Raw genomic sequence first — 18,769 nt, 5'->3', positions numbered from 1 at the left:
AGTACAGAAGAGCAGGGAGTGGTGTGAAATCCACTCCAGGATGTGTCACAGCCAGCTGGGGACCCACCCGTCAAATGGGATTTGAATGAACCCAACCCAGATGGAGCTGGATTTGCCAGTCCTGTCGCTCTCCATCTGCTTACCTAGCTACCAGGTGGGAAAGAGGCTGCGAGTAAAGGGGCAATGGAGAGGAAAAGCTCGTGACTTCAAGGGAGGGCAGCGGAGGAACCTCTGTCTGTTGGCGGCTCCCAACATCATTCATTAGTTTGATCATTTATTGATTTATACAGTATTTGAGTACCTTCTGCATGCTGGCACTGCAGACCTGGCAAGGAGCCAAATAGACAAAACTCCCTGCCCTTGTGAAGATCTGCTTACCGTAAACAAGTAAACTACCACAGGTCAGATGGGGAGAAGTACATCAGGGAAAAAGGAGAGCAAGGAATGGGGGCTGGGGCTGGCAGGGATGTGGGCTGGGAGTTACCATTTTAAATGTTAGCCCGCGAAGGCCTCATGAATAAAGGGACATTTGAGCAGAAACCTGAAGGAGATGAGGAATCGGGCCATGAAAATACCGGGGTGAGGACGCCAATAAACAGAGGGCATGGGGCCAGGCGAGGTGTCTCACGCCTGTAATCCCAGCACTTTGGGAGGCCGAAGCAGGTATATCACCTGAGGTCAGGAGTTCAAGACCAGCCCAGCCAACATGGTAAAACCCCATCTCCACTAATAATACAAAAATTAGTGGGCCGTGGTGGTGTTACACCTGTAATCCACGCTACTCTGGAGGCTGAGCTAGAAGAATCACTTGAACCCAGGAGGCGGAAGTTGCAGTGAGCCAAGATCACAATACTGCACTCCAGCCAGGGCAACAAGAGCAAAACTCTGCCTCAAAAAAAATAAAAATAAAAACAGAGGGAATGGCAAGTCCAAAGACCTGAGGTAGGTGCACGTGTGACAACGCACAGCCAAGGGAGCGACCTGAATCAGAGGACCAGCCTCCAGAAATCCTGACACAAAGCCCCCGAGGGCCAGCTCTGCCCCCAAACCTGAGCTCAGGGACCAGGCAAGGAAAACTTCAGGTAGAGAAGCCACTGCCACGACTCTAAGGGGATGCTTTACAAACCATCCTTCAATCCTTCTGCAGTATGGGCACATGGGCTGCTTTGACTAGATATGTGTGGGCTAAATGGCAGCACAGAACCAGAAGTCCCAGTATTAAAGACTTTCAGGAAAGGAGGCTTTCTGAACTCCTCAGTATTTATCCAGTGTTTGAATTAGATCCTCAGAAGTTTCTCCTCAAACCTAACCTGAACCCTCCATACTTTTGTTTCGGGTCAAGAGTGATACAACCTTGGTCCACGGTCCTCAACTTGGGGGGGCCTCTCAAAGATTGATGGGACATGGACACTTTGGAGGGGGAATGCCTCAGGGTTCTGGAATCTGTGGAAATTGGAAAGTACCTTTTGGAGCAGGGTTTCTTCTCCCAGGAACTCTAGAGGCCTGGGCAGGGCCCAGCTGGAGATGGAGAAAGGGAGGGAGTGGCGGCTGCTCAGGGCTTGTGCAAACCTAGGAGCAATCAGAACTCTGAAGCATACAGCCCAGTGCGCCAGGCCAGGGAAGGAAGAAGGGCTTCAGGCAGCCACTCTGTCTAGGAATAAAGGCAATATATATTTAGCAAGGTCCCACCAGAAACTTCAGCCCGGGGTTGAGAGCATAAAACCCAAACACACAGAGAGGATCCTAGTACAACTCCCAAAGCAGGTCTGGGCATGGTGGCTCACACCTTAATCCCAGCACTTTGGGAGGCCGAGGTGGGCGTATCACCTGAGGTCGGGAGTTCAAGACCAGCCTGACCAACATGGAGCAACCCAGTCTCTACTAAAATTAGAAAATTAGCCAAGCGTGGTGGCGCATGCCTGTAACTACGCGGGAGACTGAGGCAGGAGAATCGCTTCACTTGAACCTGGGAGGCAGAGGTTGCAGTGAGCAGAGATCACACCACTGCACTCTAGCCTAGGCAACAAGAGCGAATCTCCATCTCAAAAACCAAACAAAAACAAAAAAGAACTCCCAAAGCAGAAAAGGGATTCCTTGAAGGGAAATTTGAGAGATAGGAACAAGAAGAGGAATGGTTAAATCCTGGCCCTTATTCTCTATGGGTCTATCTTAATATGTTCCTAGATTTCTGGGACTTTATTTCCAAAAGGTCCATCCTACTGATATCTCCCCCACAGTACAAAATATCCTGTGCACATACACAGTAGGGGCTCAGGAAATTTTCACTGTTATTTCTCACTAAATTTTTTCTTTTTATTGACATAGCAGTACTCTGTTGCCCAGGCTGGAGTGTGGTGGCACGATCTCGGCTCACCACAACCTCCATCTCCCAGGTTCAAACGATTCTCATGCCTCTGCCTTCAGTGTAGCTGGGATTACAGGCACCCACCACCACACCCGGTTAATTTTTGTATTTTTAGAAGAGATGGGGTTTCATCATGTTGGCCAGGCTGGTCTCAAAACTCCTGACCTCAAGTGATCTGCCCACCAAGTGATGGGCCTCCCAGAGTGCTGGGATTTCAGGCATGAGCCACCGTGTGGGGCCTCACTAAACATCTTACAAGTGGACACTTTTGAAGGCAGGATCTTCTACCGTGTCATAAACACACCACAGGGACAGCACTGGGTCATTTGCTAGTGAACTATAATTTGGATCAACTTAGATCTTGGGAAATCTGAGCTCTCATCTCAAGAGGCATCACAGGGTTGGTGATTCGCATTAGATACACCTGACCGGGAAGCCCGAGTGGGCTGAGGAAGAAAAGCCGCAGCCCAGGGCCTGGCTCACAGCAGGTACCAGTAACTGTCGGAGGCTCATTACCTTCCCCATTCATAGGGCCTGGCTATCAGAGGCTGCAGGTGACACAAGCGGCACATTGCGTCACACAGCAGCCGAAGGAAGACCAGCTCCTAAACCAGAACCGTGTCCACGCAGCCCCGCAGTCGCCTGATCATAGCACCCCCTCCACCTCTCCCTTTCCAGTCTCAGGTTCACCACTTCTTATGTGAGCTCTCAGGACAAAGAACCAAAGTTTCAGCAGGACGATGGCCACAGACGCCAGAATCCGCTAAGGAGTGTGTAACAACTCACCGGCTGAATCTTAAAAAGGATAAAAAAAAAAAAGAAGAAGAACCAATGTTTCAAGGGAGACAGAAGGCTAAACACTCCGAAGACAGTGAGGCGAATGCGAGGGAGGAAGCGAATCTTCCTACTGCTGCCTGACAGGCTGGCATTAGGAGCGGAGGAGGAACACGCTCTGGACATGTCCCTGTCAGCGCACCCAGCACCAACTCAGGCAGCACCCACTTGCAAGGTCATCTGAATGCCGGCACTCACACCCTATTCATAGTGTTGAGCACTGGAATGACACAGATTGGGGCAGCGGGGGGTGGGGAGGACGGTCACTACAGGTAAGACATATAGGAGTCAAGCTTCTAACCTTCAGCAGGAGATACAGAGTCAAAGGCAGCCTCTAAACTGAGGGGTAGGGGGCTCGAGGTAGGGGAGACGTCTGTGGGGCTGTCTTACCTGCCTCGCCACCCTCCGTGCCTCCCAGTAGGGCTTGGAGTCTTCCACGGCTTTGCCAATTTTCTTCACCAGTTCGTCCAGTTTCACTGTCGCTTCAACCAGAACAGAGCGGAACTTCTGACGAGCATCCTGCAGCCAGGGGAAACCGAGGAAACACAGTTCAGGCTTACGCAGGGATCTGCAAACACCTACCAGACGGACCTGGACAGAAACACCAACGAAGGACTGCACCCAACACACAGACCCCTAAAGCAGCACCTTTACAAGACATGCTAGCGCAGCGCCACCCAAAAGAGCTTCCAGCCATGGTGGGAATGTCCTGTGCTCTGCACTGTGCAGGGTGGCGGCCACTGAGCACTTGAAACCAGCTGGTGTGACTGAGGAGAAGAGTTTTTAGTTTATTTCATTTTAATCAGGCCAGGCACAATGGCTCACGTCTGTAATCCCAGCACTTTGGGAGGCCAAGGCAGGTGGATCACTTGAGGTCAGGAGTTGGAGACCAGCCTGAAACCCCATCTCTACTAAAAATACAGAAATGAGCCAGGCATGGTGGCGAGCCTACTCAGGAGGCTGGGGCACAAGAATCTCTTGAACCCAGGAGATGGAGTTTGTAGTGAGCCAAGATCATGCCACTGCACACCAGCCTGGGCGACAGAGCACGACTCTGTCTCAAAAAAGTTTAGTGAGCAACAACAATGCAAAGTTTCCGAGCACCTCCTGTGTATATGCACAGTATGTTGTGCACCGTGGACCCTTTGGAAATTAACACCGTCTCTACTAAAAATACAAAAATTAACCGGGCGTGGTGGCACGTGCCTGTAATCCCGGTTACTCAGGCGGCTGAGGCAGGAGAATCGTCTAAACCCAGGAGGCGGAGGTTGCAGTGAGCCGAGATCGTGCCACTGCACTCCAGCCTGGGCAACAGAGTAAGACAGTGTCTCAAAAAAAAAAATTTAATTCATTATATTTAATTTTTTTTAATTAACATGGCTAGCAACTACTATATTGGATAGCATGGTTTAGATTAAACAGCTTTGTCCAGGACCTCTGGGAAGAATGTCCAGCCGCCTCTGGCAGCTTCAGTCTATGTGATACAGTCAGTGTTAAACAGAGTGCAAATTTATCACATGCCACACCTGGTGCTGGGCCTTGGGCGTAGCCTTGCCTCCAGGGCACTTACAGCCTGGTGGGTGAGGTAGGTATTACAGTCCATTCCAGAAAAGTCAGTGCCAGGGTGAGAATGGTCCAGGCGCCATGGAACTCAGCAGGGAAGAACTGCACTAGACTAGGTATTAGAGGGAGAGTCACAGGAAACTTCCAGAGCTGAACCATCTAAACAGAAGCCCAAAGCATGAGTAGGAACTCGGGGGAGGAGAAGGAAAATACTGAGTTCCAAACAGGCAGCAGAGCCTGTGTCTAGGTAAAAGGGGAAGGGGAGCAGCATGGTGTTTGCGAGAAACTGGAGAAGCCAGAGGTCTGGAATGTGGAGAATGGCCAGAAATAAGGGTGTCATCCATTCTGGTGACAGCAACTAGCAACTTGGGCCTTGACAGGAGTTTGGAAGGCAAAAGGGGACTGTGTGAGGCTTAATCATGTTGTAAAAGTCAAAAAACCAGATCCAAGAGAGGAAAAACAAACAAGTTAGTCCCAGGTCTAGGAGAACCTACTGGGAGGGATCAAGGCAGTGCTTCAGACCCCACATCCCCTCTCCTTCTCCCTTAGCATCTGCCTAACAAAGCTACACCTAGGGAAGGGAGGGATACATGCATGAGTTGAAAAAAAAGGAAAATGGCCAGGCACAGTGGCTCACACCTGTACTCCCAACACTGTGGAAGGCCCAGGTGGGAGGATCATCTGAGCTCAGGAGTTCAACACCACACTGGAGGATATAGTAGACCCTGTCTCTATTAAAAAAAAAAAAAAACAACTAGCTGGGCATAGTGTCATGTGGCCAGAGTGGGAAGATTGCTTAAGTCCACAAGGTTGAGGCTGCAGTGAGCCGAGATCGTATCACTGCAATCCAGCCTGGGCAAAAGACCCTGTCTCCAAAAACAAACAAACAAACAAAGAAAAGAAAAGAAAGGGGAAGTGGATACCGGAAGGAACAATACATGATCATGAGTTATGGGGCTGGAGACTCAACAGCCACCGGCTGGTAAAACACATGTTCCATTGGCTAGAGGGGCCTGACTCACAAGTAACTATCTGAAAATTCATTCATTCATTCATTCATTCATTCATTTTTGAGACAGAGTCTCGCTCTGTCGCCAAGGCTGAAGTGCAGTGGCATGATCTTGGCTCACTGCAACCGCTGCCTCCCAGGTTCAAGCAATTCTTGTACCTCAGCCTCCCAAGTAGCTGGGACTACAGGTATGCGCCACCATGCCCAATTAATTGTTTTTCATACTTTTAGTAGAGATAGGGTTTCACATGTTGACCAGGCTGGTCTCAAACTCCTGGCCTCAAGTGATCCACCCACCTTGGCCTCCCAAAGCACTGGGATTACAGGTGTGAGCCACTGCACCCAGCCAAAATTTTATTTCTAAACATGTAATTGCAGGAGTCTCATGGAAGTAAAGGAGGCTCTGATCAGTTCTTCTAATTCATCCCATCATCCCAAGCTGCAGGCTTGCTAGATCAGTTTGAAAATGCCACTGGCATTCCAAAATACGAGAATAAAAGTGCCACCTTTTATGGGAGTGCCTCACTCCCGAGCCTGAATCCCACTTCCAACACAGGCTTTGCCCCCTTTCCCCTGGTTCTGTGCCATCATCATCATCCTGATTTCCTCTGCCTTCTCTCTTATCAGACCAGGCTTGAGGTCATCCGCTGCAGCGTCTGCAGGCAGAAAACAAGACTAGACTTGTTCTCCAGGGGAAGTGCCCAGGGAACACAGACGCCCACAGAGCTTCTACGGGACTTGGCTTCCAGTAAGTGGGAAGGCACGCTGTCAAAGCCCAGGATTTTAATCAGAGACATGGATTCAATGCTGACTAAACCTCTTTCTGAAGGCCCACTCAGGGCCTTCTCTATGAACCATTTGCATTACCTATAATATTGTTACTTTCCATCTCATAGGGAGGGCTCCTGGAATTAAGGAGAATGCAAATGTACAACATTTAACAATTTCTGGGCACAGAGTCAGTGCTCAATAAATGCAAACCATTTCTCCTCCTGGTGTAAAGAGAGACCCTGAGACCCAGGGAGTTTCCTGGAGGCAAGGGCAGCTGACACGATGGACATAGTAAGCTGTTAGACTGTGCCGGCAGCCGCTTTGCAAGAGGCACTCACATGCATGGCTGCACCCTCACAGTCACCTCCCAGGTAGTGGGCAGTGCCAGTGCTCGGTTTTCACACCAGTGAGAAAACCGAGGGCCGGATCAGGCAGCGTGTGACCTGCGGCAGGTCACGTCATCCCCCAGGCCTACTCTGTTAAATGAGCATTGGGCCCCAAAGCAGTGGCCTATAGACCAATAAACGTAGTGCATTTGGCTGGTGTGCTGTGTAGTAAATGGCAGGGAAAATTCACATTTTTTTTAAAAAATGAATTCCCAAATTTTTCATTTAAAGAAAAAAAAAAAAAGCTAGAAGTAGAGTAGAAAGTGCCCCCTTAGGCAGGGATTACCCTCTCTAGTCCCTATCACTGCAGTGCCTGAATCACCCATTCAGGTTCCCTGCCCAGCCGCTGAAGACGTCTGATTTGCTGAGAGCTCTTCAGGGAACTGGTGAATACAACCCACCAACGCTGCCTTTGTGGAGAAAGAAGGATGGACACGGGGCACAGACTGACTGACTGCTTCCTATGTGGCAGGCACCACCGTCAGTGTCTTCACCCCAACAATTTGTGCCATCGCTAACGATCCTAACAGGTAGGTGCTATTGCTACCATTCACATTTTACACAGGAGGAAACAGAGGCAAGGAGAAGAAAGGTAACTCGCCCAAGTTCAGAGAGCTGGGGAGAGGCAGAGCCAACGCTTAAACTCAGGCAGTGCTAAGACTACTTACACACACTGAGCAACAGACACACGACTGGGAAGGCTGCACAACCCAAGCCGGGCTTGAAGAAGGGGATTCCACCAGACAGACAGGAGGGACATTCGAGCCCCCAGTATGGATGGGCTGGCCTGGTAGGGGCTGGAGCGAGGAAGTCTCCTGGGCCATATAAAGGCATCTGAACTTCATCCCATGAGCAATGGGAGGCTATGGCACTGTGGGGGAGGGGAGATCCTTTCTTGTTTCCTTCTTTGCAAAAGATTTTCTGGTACTAGTTCAACCCTGAAATTCTGTCTCCCTCTGCTCTTCTCTATCTGCCATTTCTCTTCCTTTGACCATAAATCACATCTCGTAATCAAACTTTTTAACCTGGCTCTATGTAGTAGGTTTTTTCCCCACAGGGTTACTTAAGTCTCAAGTAATTTATTTCCAGTGAACCCTTTGTCAGAAATAATTGAAGAATACATTCTACCACAAAAAGGAAACATAATCATAGTTTACTGGATGATTCCACTGTGCATAGCACTTACCTCGCTGCAATAAGGTAATCAAATACTGACCATAATGGAATTCTGTTGAGGGCAGGAGATGGGAAAAGTAGGGTGGGGACAGGGTGAAAAGAAACAAAAAGCTCATGTTCCATAGCAGGACGTCAAGAGATAGTCACTCAAACTGAAAAGAAATCAAGAAGTAGTCACAGTACATACTATCTGGTCATAGAAGTAAATACCTCCATCAGCGAAAATATATTAAACTAATATAGTAACTGTCTAGGGGATAAGAAAACAGGGGTAGGGTGGGAGAATGGGATACTACAGGCTTTTTGTTTGCTTTGTGTTTTTGTTTTTTTGGGTTTTTGTTTTCTTAAGAGACAGAGTCTTGCTATGATGCCCAGGCTGGAGTGTGGTGGTGATTCATAGGCATGATCATAGCACACTGTGGCCTCAAACTCCTCGGCTAAAGGGATCCTCGTGCCCCTCCCAAGTAGCTGGGACTACAGGTGTACAACACCATGCCTGTTTTTTTGTTTGTTTGTTTTCAACTGTAAAATACCATAGATTTTTCTAAGCAGGGGCATGACCTGATCAAATTCAGGTTTTACAAAAATCGTTACGTGGGTGCAGAGTAGACTAAAAGACTCCTCAGGTGATTCTGATGGACAGCTTCAGGGCCCACCAGCCCGGCTGATGCCCTTTTTGAGACTATCTGTATTAAGTGTGTGACCATCAAGGGTATTAAACCCAGAAGACTTGATTTGACATCAGTGTTTCCTTCTCTAAATGAGGCTGTGCCACCAGGAATGATGCATGACTGGCTGACGTCCAACCACCAATAAGCCTATTCATCCAAGACACACTGAAACTAAGCACAAAGCCAGTCCCCCACATAAGAAAAAGCCCACTCAGCTGTTACCATTCCACTGAGGCTCACAGCTACTTGGGTAACAGTTCCCAAAAGTATTGAGGCAGGAGGGGCCACAAAGCAAAATCTTTCCTATATCTCCAGCATTACAGCCCTAACATTCCTTGGTCCTCACCCCCACCTCTCAGTCCCTGGTGATGTGACCAGGGCCTGGTCACAGGCATACTCCTAGCCACAATGATTGTTCTGTGAGCAGGTGCGGTAGACATGACCCATCATAACCAATGAGACTTCATTTCGGGACCTTTCTGAAACTGTTAGAGGAACTTTCTTCCACTGAGATGTTTAAGAGGATGGAATGAAAGCCTACAGCAGACAGCAGCCATCTTGGCACCATGAGGGGAGAGCCTGATAGAGAAGAAAGAAGGGAAGGAGACCCCTAGGAAGTCCCAGTGACACTTTGAGCCTCTGGACCCAGCAATACCTTACAGTCTACCCCTAAACTCCTCCTCCCTGAGCCAAGACAGACGCCTGCCACCATCGTCATTGTTATTAGTCCAAGCTAGCTAGAATTGTATTGCTGTCACTTGTAATTGAATTAAGCCTTAAATAAATATGCAACTGAAAGATACACCTTACAGAAGCCATTATTAGCACAGGTAAGCAAAGGCCAACCCACATTCTATAGAGTGGCAAAGCACTATAATTAAATACAGTTAACTGCTGGAGGGCGTCTGCCCCTGATGATAAAACCATGTGTATAAGGAGCAGAGTCTGTTGAATTTAGTTCGACCTAGCTTTTATAAAGCATTTCTTTAAATACATCTTAAAGCCAGCTTGCCACAATTGAACTTGGGCTTTTTGTCTTGTTTCTTAGTTCAAGAAAAGACTTGACCGTGATTCTTTGTCTCCTGTAATTACAAGCAAATGTCTTCCAAGATCAGAGTGGGGGTGGCTTCAGGAATGTCCAGGGAGGAGAGAAAGCTGACTGCTTCCCCTGCGGGAAATGAGCCATGGAGGGGAACAGTTCTAAAGTACAAACTCATCTGAGAGCCAGCAGATCTTCCACCAGCCAAGAGAAGGAATCCATGTACCATCCCAGGGCTGTTTACCAGGGACGTTTTTAGATCAGCACCGGAAAGAGCTCTACCAACAGTTCCCTCTGCTTGGAGGAGACCTCAGCTCTTCAAATCTGAATACTGTCTCATCCATTAGGTGACTCAGACTGAAGGTAATTTATTCAAGCAAAGAATTGCTGGGGGTGGCAGAGTCTCCCTGTTGGACTGTGTCAGTGTGTCAAACACACAGCTCTGTGCCAGGTAAGAGCTCAAGCTAAAACATACAAGCCAGCACCCGATGTACAGTGGAAACGGCATGCAGGTTGAGCGAGCAGCACACAGGATGAGTCCCTGCTTTCTGGCCAATCGCTCACCTGCTCACCTCAATTACCTTGTCTGTAAACTGAGAATGGTGGCTTTTCCTCTTCACAGGTGTCCCCAGAATTAAGTGAGATAAAGATGGGATGGTGATGTTTTAAAAATAACTGTCCTACATATTAGAGACGACACCATACTTCAAAAAATCCTTACTAATGCCATTTACAAATATGCCACTTTCAGTTTGCAGAAAGAGGTTTCCCAGGCATTATCTGAGACACACAACAACCCTGTAAAACAGGCTCAACCAGAATTCCCATCCCGAGTTTACAGATAAGAAAATTGAAGGCCAGGTGTGGTGGCTCACTGCTGTAATCCCAGCACGTTGGGAGGCTGAGGCAGGTGGATCGCCTGAGGTCAGGAGTTCTAGACCACCCTGGCCAACATGGTAAAACCCCATCTATACTAAAAACACAAACATTAGCTGGGCATGGTAGGTACCTGTAATCCCAGCTACTAGGGAGGCTGACACAGGAGAATCGCTTGAACCCGGGAGGCAGAGGCTGTAGTGAGCTGAGATCATGCCACTGCATTCCAGCCTGGGCGACAGAGCAAGACTGTCTCAAAAAAAAAGAAAAGAAAATTGGAGCCCTGGAGCTCCAGGTGACCTGATGTCTTTGCATAAGGTCGAAGGACTAGTAAATGTCAAGTGTTAGATAAACTACTAGTAAATGTCAAGTGTTAGATTTTTTTTTTTTTTAAAGACATACCAAGCTGAATGTTGTCACACAATCGTGGCTCACTGCAGCCTCCACCTGGGCTCAAGCAATGCCTCTACCTTAGCCTCCCCCAAGTAGCTGGGACTATAGGCACGTACGACCACACCTGGCTAACTTTTAAATTTTTTGTAGAGAAGAGGTCTCACTGTGTTGCCCAAGCTGTTCTCAAACTCCTGGGCTCAAACGTTTCTCCTGCCTTAGCCTTCCAAACTGTTGGGATCACAAGCGCGAGCCACTGCAACCAGCCACCTTCAGTCTTCTATTCGAATCTGCCAGTCACTTCACCAGTGGTTCCCAGAGTGTGGTCTGAGGGAACCACTGGTGGGGGTGGGGTGGAGGTGGGGCGCCTGGAAACCTTTTCCAGGAGTCTGCAAGATGGAAGCCATTTTCATAATAAAGACGTGCCATTTTCACTGTCATTCCGAGTGTTCAGTAGAGTTTTCCAGAAGCTGCCTAATAGGTGACATGGCAAGAAATGACACAAAATGCAGAAGTAGCTGAGAGAATCCAGCTCTTCTATTAAGCCAGACATTAAAGAGACTTGCGAAAGCATGTAAAGCAATTACTCCTTCACTGAATTTCTTGTTTGGGAAAATAGTGCTTTTTCAAAAATTTATTTTTGGGAAAATAACAAAAACATATATATTTTTTAACATGTAATAGGCTTACTGCCACTTTTAATGAATATAGATCTATGAAATAAATGTCTTTTGATTTCTATGTGGCAAATATTAATATCCACAAAAACGCAGCTCTCTAGGACACTCAATCATTACCAAGATCACGAAGGGGGACCAGCAGCCAAAAGCTTCCAGTGTGCGGCACGGCACCTGCCCCCGGGCCTGCTCCACAAAGACCCCTCTGGACCCAAAGACAAGAGTGTACTTTCAGTAAGAATGAAGCAGTTATTCCTCCTCAGATCTTTTTTAAATGCTTCTGATTTTGTCAGGGAGAAACACTCCATTTGGTACTACAATGTCTTCAGCGCCTGTATACATTTGCTAATCTCTTTCTTAAAGAAAAGGGAAACTGTTGATAAGGAAAACAACAAATCTACTGGAAACACATAACATTACTCTAAAAGTCATAAGCCGTACCACTACACGGTGGGCACTTCCTATGCAGATATTATTCTTTAATAAAATGCCTGCTTAAAAAATGTATTTTCCTTTGATGGTTTTCCATTTATAGTAAGGATATTTCCTTTTCAAACTGAAGTAAGGCCAGACACGGTGGCTCACACCTGTAATCCCAGCACGTTGGGAGGCCGAGGCAGGTGGATCACCTGAGGTCAGGAGTTCAAGACCAGGCTGGCCAACATGGTGGAACCCCGTCTCTATTAAAAATACAAAAAAAACAAAAGACAGCTGGGCATGGTCAAAGGTGCCTGTAATCCCAGCTACTTGGGAGGCTGAGGCAAGAGAATCACTTGAACCCGGGAGACACAGGTTGCAGCAAGCCAAGATTGCGCCACTGCACTCCAGCCTGGGAAACAAGAGAGAAACTCCATCTCAAAAAACAAACAAACAAAAAAACTGAAGTTAAAACATGAACCGATTTAAAAGACAACATGGAATAAATAGCACATCCAAGGACATGGTAAAAATGATGACAGCAGCAGAGTAAATGGAGTTAGGGAAATCCTGCCTTAGAATGACGGGAACGTTTCCATTAGCAGGAACAGACTAGAATTCTATGATAAAAGGCACTATGGAAACACCCTGACTTACCGGCCAGTGGTAAAGGTACCTGAAATGTTCCATTCACTATCACTTTTTTTTTTTTTAGATGAAATCTCACTTTGTTGTCCAGATTGGAGTGCAGTGGCGTGATCTCAGCCCACCGCAATCCCCACCTCCAGGGTTCAAGCGATTCTCCCATCTCAGTCTCCTGAGTAACTGGGATTACAGGCGCACACCACCACGCCCAGTTAATTTTTGTATTTTTAGTAGAGACAGGGTTTCACCATGCTGGTCAGGCTGGTCTCGAACTCCTGACCTCGTGATCTGCCCGCCTTAGCCTCTCAAAGTGCTGGGATTACAGGCGTGAGCTACTGTGCCCAGCCCACTCACTTTTAATGGCAAAAACCACAATTATTTTGGTATCAACCTAATACAAATCATACTTTCTTTCCAGCCATCCACTCTATTCTCTAAGAGCACTTGTGGCAGCTGATAGAACACACAAACCACTTTAAATAGCACTTGGGTGGAAAGGGAGCAAGTGTTCTCCAGCGCTGGCTGATGGAACTTCTGTGATGATGACATGTGCTACATCTGCACCATCCAACACGGAAGCCACAGCCACTTGTGGCCAAGCAAACACTTGAAATGTGGCTGGTGCAACTGAGTTTTGTATTTTATTAAACTTTAAGGGGCCGGGCACGGTGGCTCACACCTGTAATGCTAGCATTTTGGGAGGCCACAGTGGGAGGATCTCCTGAGTCAAGAGTTTGAGACCAGGCTGGGCAACATAACAAAACCCCATCTCTACTAAAAATACAAACATTAACCTGGTGTGGCAGTGCACACCTATAGTCCCAGCTACTCAGGAGGCTGAGGTAGGGGGATTCCTTGAGCCCAGGTGACCGAGGCTGCAGTGAGCCAGGATCGTGCCACTGAACTATAGCCTGGGTGACAGAGCAAGGCTCTGTCTCAAAACATTAAAACTTAATTAACTTAGTGATAATTTTTTTTTTTTTAATTTTTTTTTTTGAGACGGATTCTCACTCTGTCTTGGCTCACTGGAACCTCCGCCTCCCAGGTTCGAGAGACTTAATGGTAATTTAAATAGCTGCGTGTGGCTAGTGGCTCCCTATTGCACAGCACAGGCCTAGCCCTAGACCCTTCTCTGCTTTGAAAGATCCTGCCATGCTTTTGGGGGCCTCAGGATGCCTTCCCTCCTGCCTCTGTCTGGTTTTTCTTCTTAGTCCCAGCTCCCGAAGGGAGGGACTTTCACAGCCCTGAGAGAACAGGGGCCAGAACAAGCTGATTCTACCTTAAGAATTCTGCAGCAAAGAAGCACAAAAGAAGCGCAAAGACTGTACCAGGGCACAGCGGGGACCAAGGGAGCCAAACCAGAAAGGCAGAGGCAGGAGGGTGCAGGAGCCGGGAAGCGGCAGAGGTGGAGAGCAGGGATATGGATGAAGACCACCAGGGAGCTGGAGCCAGCGACAACACTCCTGCTCATGGTGCAGGCCTGATGCCACAGCAGCTGGTGTCATCCAACAAGAAGAACCAGGTGAAACAGCCCCAGGGTGACAAATGCAAGTGGAAAGGAATGGAATGGGAAGAACATAGGAGGATCTTCAAGTTGGGGAGAACCTCAGGATCACTGCTGGAGACCAGGGACCTAATTCCCCTTTCCCCGAGTCCTTTTCTTTTCCCATCTCAGGCCGTGCCTGACTTCAGGAGTAGGGGCCCCTCAGAGTGTTGGCCAGACCTGCTACTTCCTTCCGTGAGGACTTGCCATCATGTTTCCAATACAAGACTCCCTCTCTCAGGAATCAGAAGAGAGGAAGCCAGAGGAGGGAGAAACAGCCAAAAACAGTTGAGAGACAGAAGAAAGCAAATGTGGAGGCCAAGTGCAGTGCCTCACACCTCCAGCACTTCTGGAGGCCAAGGTAGGGGGACCGCAAGGTCAGGAGTTCAAGACCAGCCTGGCCAAGATGGTGAAACCCCATCTCTCCTAAAAAAAATACAAAAATTAGCCAGGTGCAGTGGTAGGTGCCTATAACCCCAACTACTCGGGAGGCTGAAGCAGGAGAATCGGTTGAACCTGGGAGGTGGAGGTTGCCGTAAGCCAAGATCACACCACTGCACTCCAGCCTGGGCGACAGAGACTCTGTCTCAAAAAAAAAAAGCAGGCAAATGTGGAGAGAACCATGATGCAGCACAGGAGGGGTGGTGAGATGACCTGGGATCCTGATTCTCATCCTGTAACAACACAGTCATAGGATGTATCAATCAAACAGGACACTTTTGAGAATGAGGAGAGGCACTACAGGGCACCCACCAAGACCGTCAGGGCCAACTGAGATTTGGTCTCCCTGCACTTCTGAGCCAGTGACACTTCCCCTCCATTGAGCTCCATGAAAGACTCCTACAACCTTTCAGAAAATCCTCCCTTTAAATTAAGCTATTTGAGTGGGTTGTGGGGCAAAATGCAGGATAATCTAATCCCAGCTTGGGCACTGCCCAGCTCCAGACCCTCTGGGCAAGCCTTGTGCATTCAACAGTTGACAAGGCCAGATCCGATCTCATCACTCTCACCCTTTCCAAGGATCACGCTGCCTGTCCTTATCTGAACCACCAAGAGGTTCCCACCACTAAGAGGGCAGATGCAAAGTAAGGAAAGACAGGGCTCATGATGGTTTCCTCTTTCAAATTCCCCTCCTCTCAGGTTAACAAAGGTCTTGAACACTTTAAGACCTAAGTAGAACCAATTTCCTCCTAGACAGAAAGGGTCTGGTTGAGAACTCTGATCTAACTATAAAGTGTTTCCAAACAAGCAGGTGAGCACCCAGTTCCACCTCCCAGAACATCGCAGCCTTCCTTTCAATCCTTGGCCTGTGTTCAGATTCCATAACCAAAGGAAAGTGCTGCCATTTGGAGGCTGAGTTAAGGCAGAAGGCTCTTTTAACTTTTTAGTTTAAAATAAATTCAGACTTGGAAAAAAATGAGGGTAAGATGCAGACACCATGCCCCTTTACCCTACAATATTTTGGGTGCGTATTTCCTAAAGATGAGGCCATCCATTTACATAACCAGAGTACAATGATCAAAATCAGAAAATTAACATTGGTACAATGCTATTAATCTGGTCTACAACTTGCTCCAAATTGCATCAACTCTCCCACTGATTTCTTTTACAATAAAGGGCAAAAGTTGTTTTCCTGGTCTAAGATCTAATCTAGGAGTCACACGCTGCATTTTGTCATCTAACATTCTTTCATCTGGAACAGTTCTTCAGTGTTTGTCTTTCAAAGCCTTGATTTTTTAATAATATGAGCCAGTTATTTTGTAGAATGTCAATTTGGAAAAGACTTGCTTTTTTGTTTTTTTGAGACAGAGTCTCGCTCTGTCACTCTTAGCATCCCAGGTTCAAGTGTTTCTCCTGCCTCAGCCTCCCGAGTAGCTGGGATTACAGGCACGTGCCATCATGCCCAGCTAATTTTTGTATTTTTAGTAGAGATGAGGTTTCACCATGTTGATCAGGCTGGTCTCAAACTCCTGACCTTGTGATCTGCCCCCCTTGGCCTCCCAAAGTGTTAGGATTACAGGTGTGAGCCCCCGTGACCAGCCAAGACTCATTTTCAATTCATCTTTTCTGTTGATGTTACATAGGCACCAGAATGGAATTAAACCAATTACAAAAAAAATGTTTAAAATAGCCCAAGGTAGATCATTTTGTAGTGTGATGACTGGGTGTTCATGTGTATGTGAGATATGCTATCCTCTAATTTTGTCATGATATGATGCGGGCACCTGATATGAAATGAAAAAAAAAAAAAAACGCCCAAGGTACAAAGCACCACAAACAAAGGAAAAAATTCATGAGCCCTTTAAACATACGAGCAAGCACAGGGGTCAGTCCTCTAAGGCCTAGGAGGATGGACCGAAGTTACATAACAACCCTGCATGCTCACAAGCAAGGACATGTGCATGCACACAGCTACAAAGACTCGTGGGGCCCAGGGCTTTTTCATTTACGGCCAAACACATGTTCTTAAATCCACAGGATTCTTTGTGTAAGAGGATGCAGAAATGCTGAAATGGCAGTGTTCTCCCGAATTCAACCGCAAGAGCACTATTGCCATGTTTACGCCAGGAGGCTTCAAATATTTCCTCAACTGCAAGATCCACAATTTTTTTCAAAAATTCACAATCATTAGATTTCAGACAGATTACACCACTGATGTGCATGTTTATTGGGGGTGGTGTTTCAACCACCCCCCAAGCTGTTACGAAATACAAGGTCCATTTTATAATTAGCACAAGTCTTAGAAATGAGGCAGTAGGGTGAGTTCATGGCCCAGCCTTGGAATGTTCTAGAGATCAGTTAGTGCAGGCTGCGCAGGAATCACACATCCACCCACCACAGCATTCCAGGCAAGCTGGCTGGCTGACTTCGGGGCTGGCTTTTGGATAACCTCCCTCCTGCCTTCAGTTAATCAAAATGTTAAGAAAGGAGAGCACAGGATGCAAAAGAGCCAAAGTCAAGTCGATGGCTTAACTCTGGAGACACAGGAGAAACGACCTGAAGGAACAGCTAGAAACATCAAAGTAGCTGCTTCTCGGACTAGAACTAGAGAGAGTGAGAGGGAGGACTTTCATTTTTCATTATAACTTATCAGGGGCTTTAAAAAATAAATAAATAAAAATAAAAACAAAACTATGTCCAAGTATTGTTTCAACAAAAATGATTTTTTTTTTTGAGACCGAGTCTCACTCTGTTGCCGGTGCTAGAGTGCAATGGCACGATTTCAGCTCAGTACATAGAACCTCCACCTCATGGTTCTATCGATTCTCCTGCCTCAGTCTCCCGAGTAGCAGGGGTTACAGGCACCCGCCACTACACCCAGCTCATTTTTTGTATTTTTAGTAGAGACTGGGTTTCACCATGTTGGCCAGGCTGGTCTCGAACTTCTTACCTCATGATTCGCCCACCTTGGCCTTTCAAAGTGCTGGGATTACAGACGTGAGCCACTGTTCCCAGCCCAAAATGAAGTTTTAAGTCTATTACAGCATAGATTGACTATGCTAAAATAGACTTAAAACTTCATTTTTGTATTTCCCCAGCTGTCAAGACCGAGGGTGGTTCATAATTTATTCAACATGTGGCTAGATCAGAATGGAGAACCCAGTCAAACAATATCAGGGCTGGAAGAGAGTTTGCCCATCATTTAGTTTAGATGCTCCCATTTCACTGATGAAATGACTGAAATCTCAGGAGATAAAGATCCTCTCCCAAGGATCTATACCTGATTAATATCAGTGCAAAGACTGAAAACCTGGTCCCCTAAGTCCTAGACAGCCTTCTTTCATCTAAGCAGCCTCAGTGGGGGTCTCAGAATATGTATCTGGTACGCCTCCAAATATAAACTATTTAAAAGCATGGGCTCCAGCCTCAGATTCCTGGATTCTTATACATCCTGGCTCCACCACTCCCTGGCTGTGTGACCTGGGAGAACTGACTTACTCACTCAGTGCCTTCCCTTCTCATCAACATTCTGAAGGACTGTTCTGAGAATGAATAGGATAAACTACAGAAATCACTTAGCACAATACTTAGCATATAATAACTTTTCACAAAACAGTGGTTATTTTTATTTAGGTGCCATTGTTTAATAAATGGCTAAGGGGCTGGAGGAGGAAAGGACCAACACTTGTTGGACATACATACCAGGTACCATGCCAGACACTTTACAAACATCACCATATTTAATCCTTAACAGCTCTGGTAAGATAGGTATTGCCCTTCACATTTTAGAGAGAAGGAAATTAAACCCAGATAAGCTGATACAACTTACCAAAGCTGTACAGCATATTAAGAGGCAGAGAGAAAGTCCAGGCGCAGTGGCTCACGCCTGTAATCCCAGCACTTTGGGAGGCCGAGGTGGGCAGATCACCTGAGGTGGGGAGTTCGAGACCAGCCTGACCAACACGG

The 18,769-nt window shown here is 47.2% G+C and overlaps 1 protein-coding gene and 1 pseudogene across 1 annotated transcript in view; one reads left to right on the top strand and one right to left on the bottom strand.

Moving 5' to 3' along the window:
* Nucleotides 1–18,769, bottom strand: part of SH3BP5 (SH3 domain binding protein 5) — a 77,698-nt gene that overhangs the window by 43,930 nt on the left and 14,999 nt on the right. The window contains exon 3 of the mRNA XM_012466793.3: nucleotides 3,590–3,718. Coding sequence (XP_012322216.3) covers nucleotides 3,590–3,718 — 129 coding nt within the window. The remainder of the gene's footprint in view (nucleotides 1–3,589; nucleotides 3,719–18,769) is intronic.
* On the top strand, nucleotides 16,504–16,598 carry LOC135275980 (small nucleolar RNA U13; annotated as a pseudogene).

Source organism: Aotus nancymaae, unplaced genomic scaffold (assembly GCF_030222135.1).
Source record: "Aotus nancymaae isolate 86718 unplaced genomic scaffold, 86718_ANA_hifiasm-v0.15.2.pri h1tg000019l, whole genome shotgun sequence".
Taxonomy (NCBI): domain Eukaryota; kingdom Metazoa; phylum Chordata; class Mammalia; order Primates; family Aotidae; genus Aotus; species Aotus nancymaae.
The sequence above is the reverse complement of the archived record's forward strand: the minus strand, read 5'-3'. Positions and strand labels throughout refer to the sequence as shown.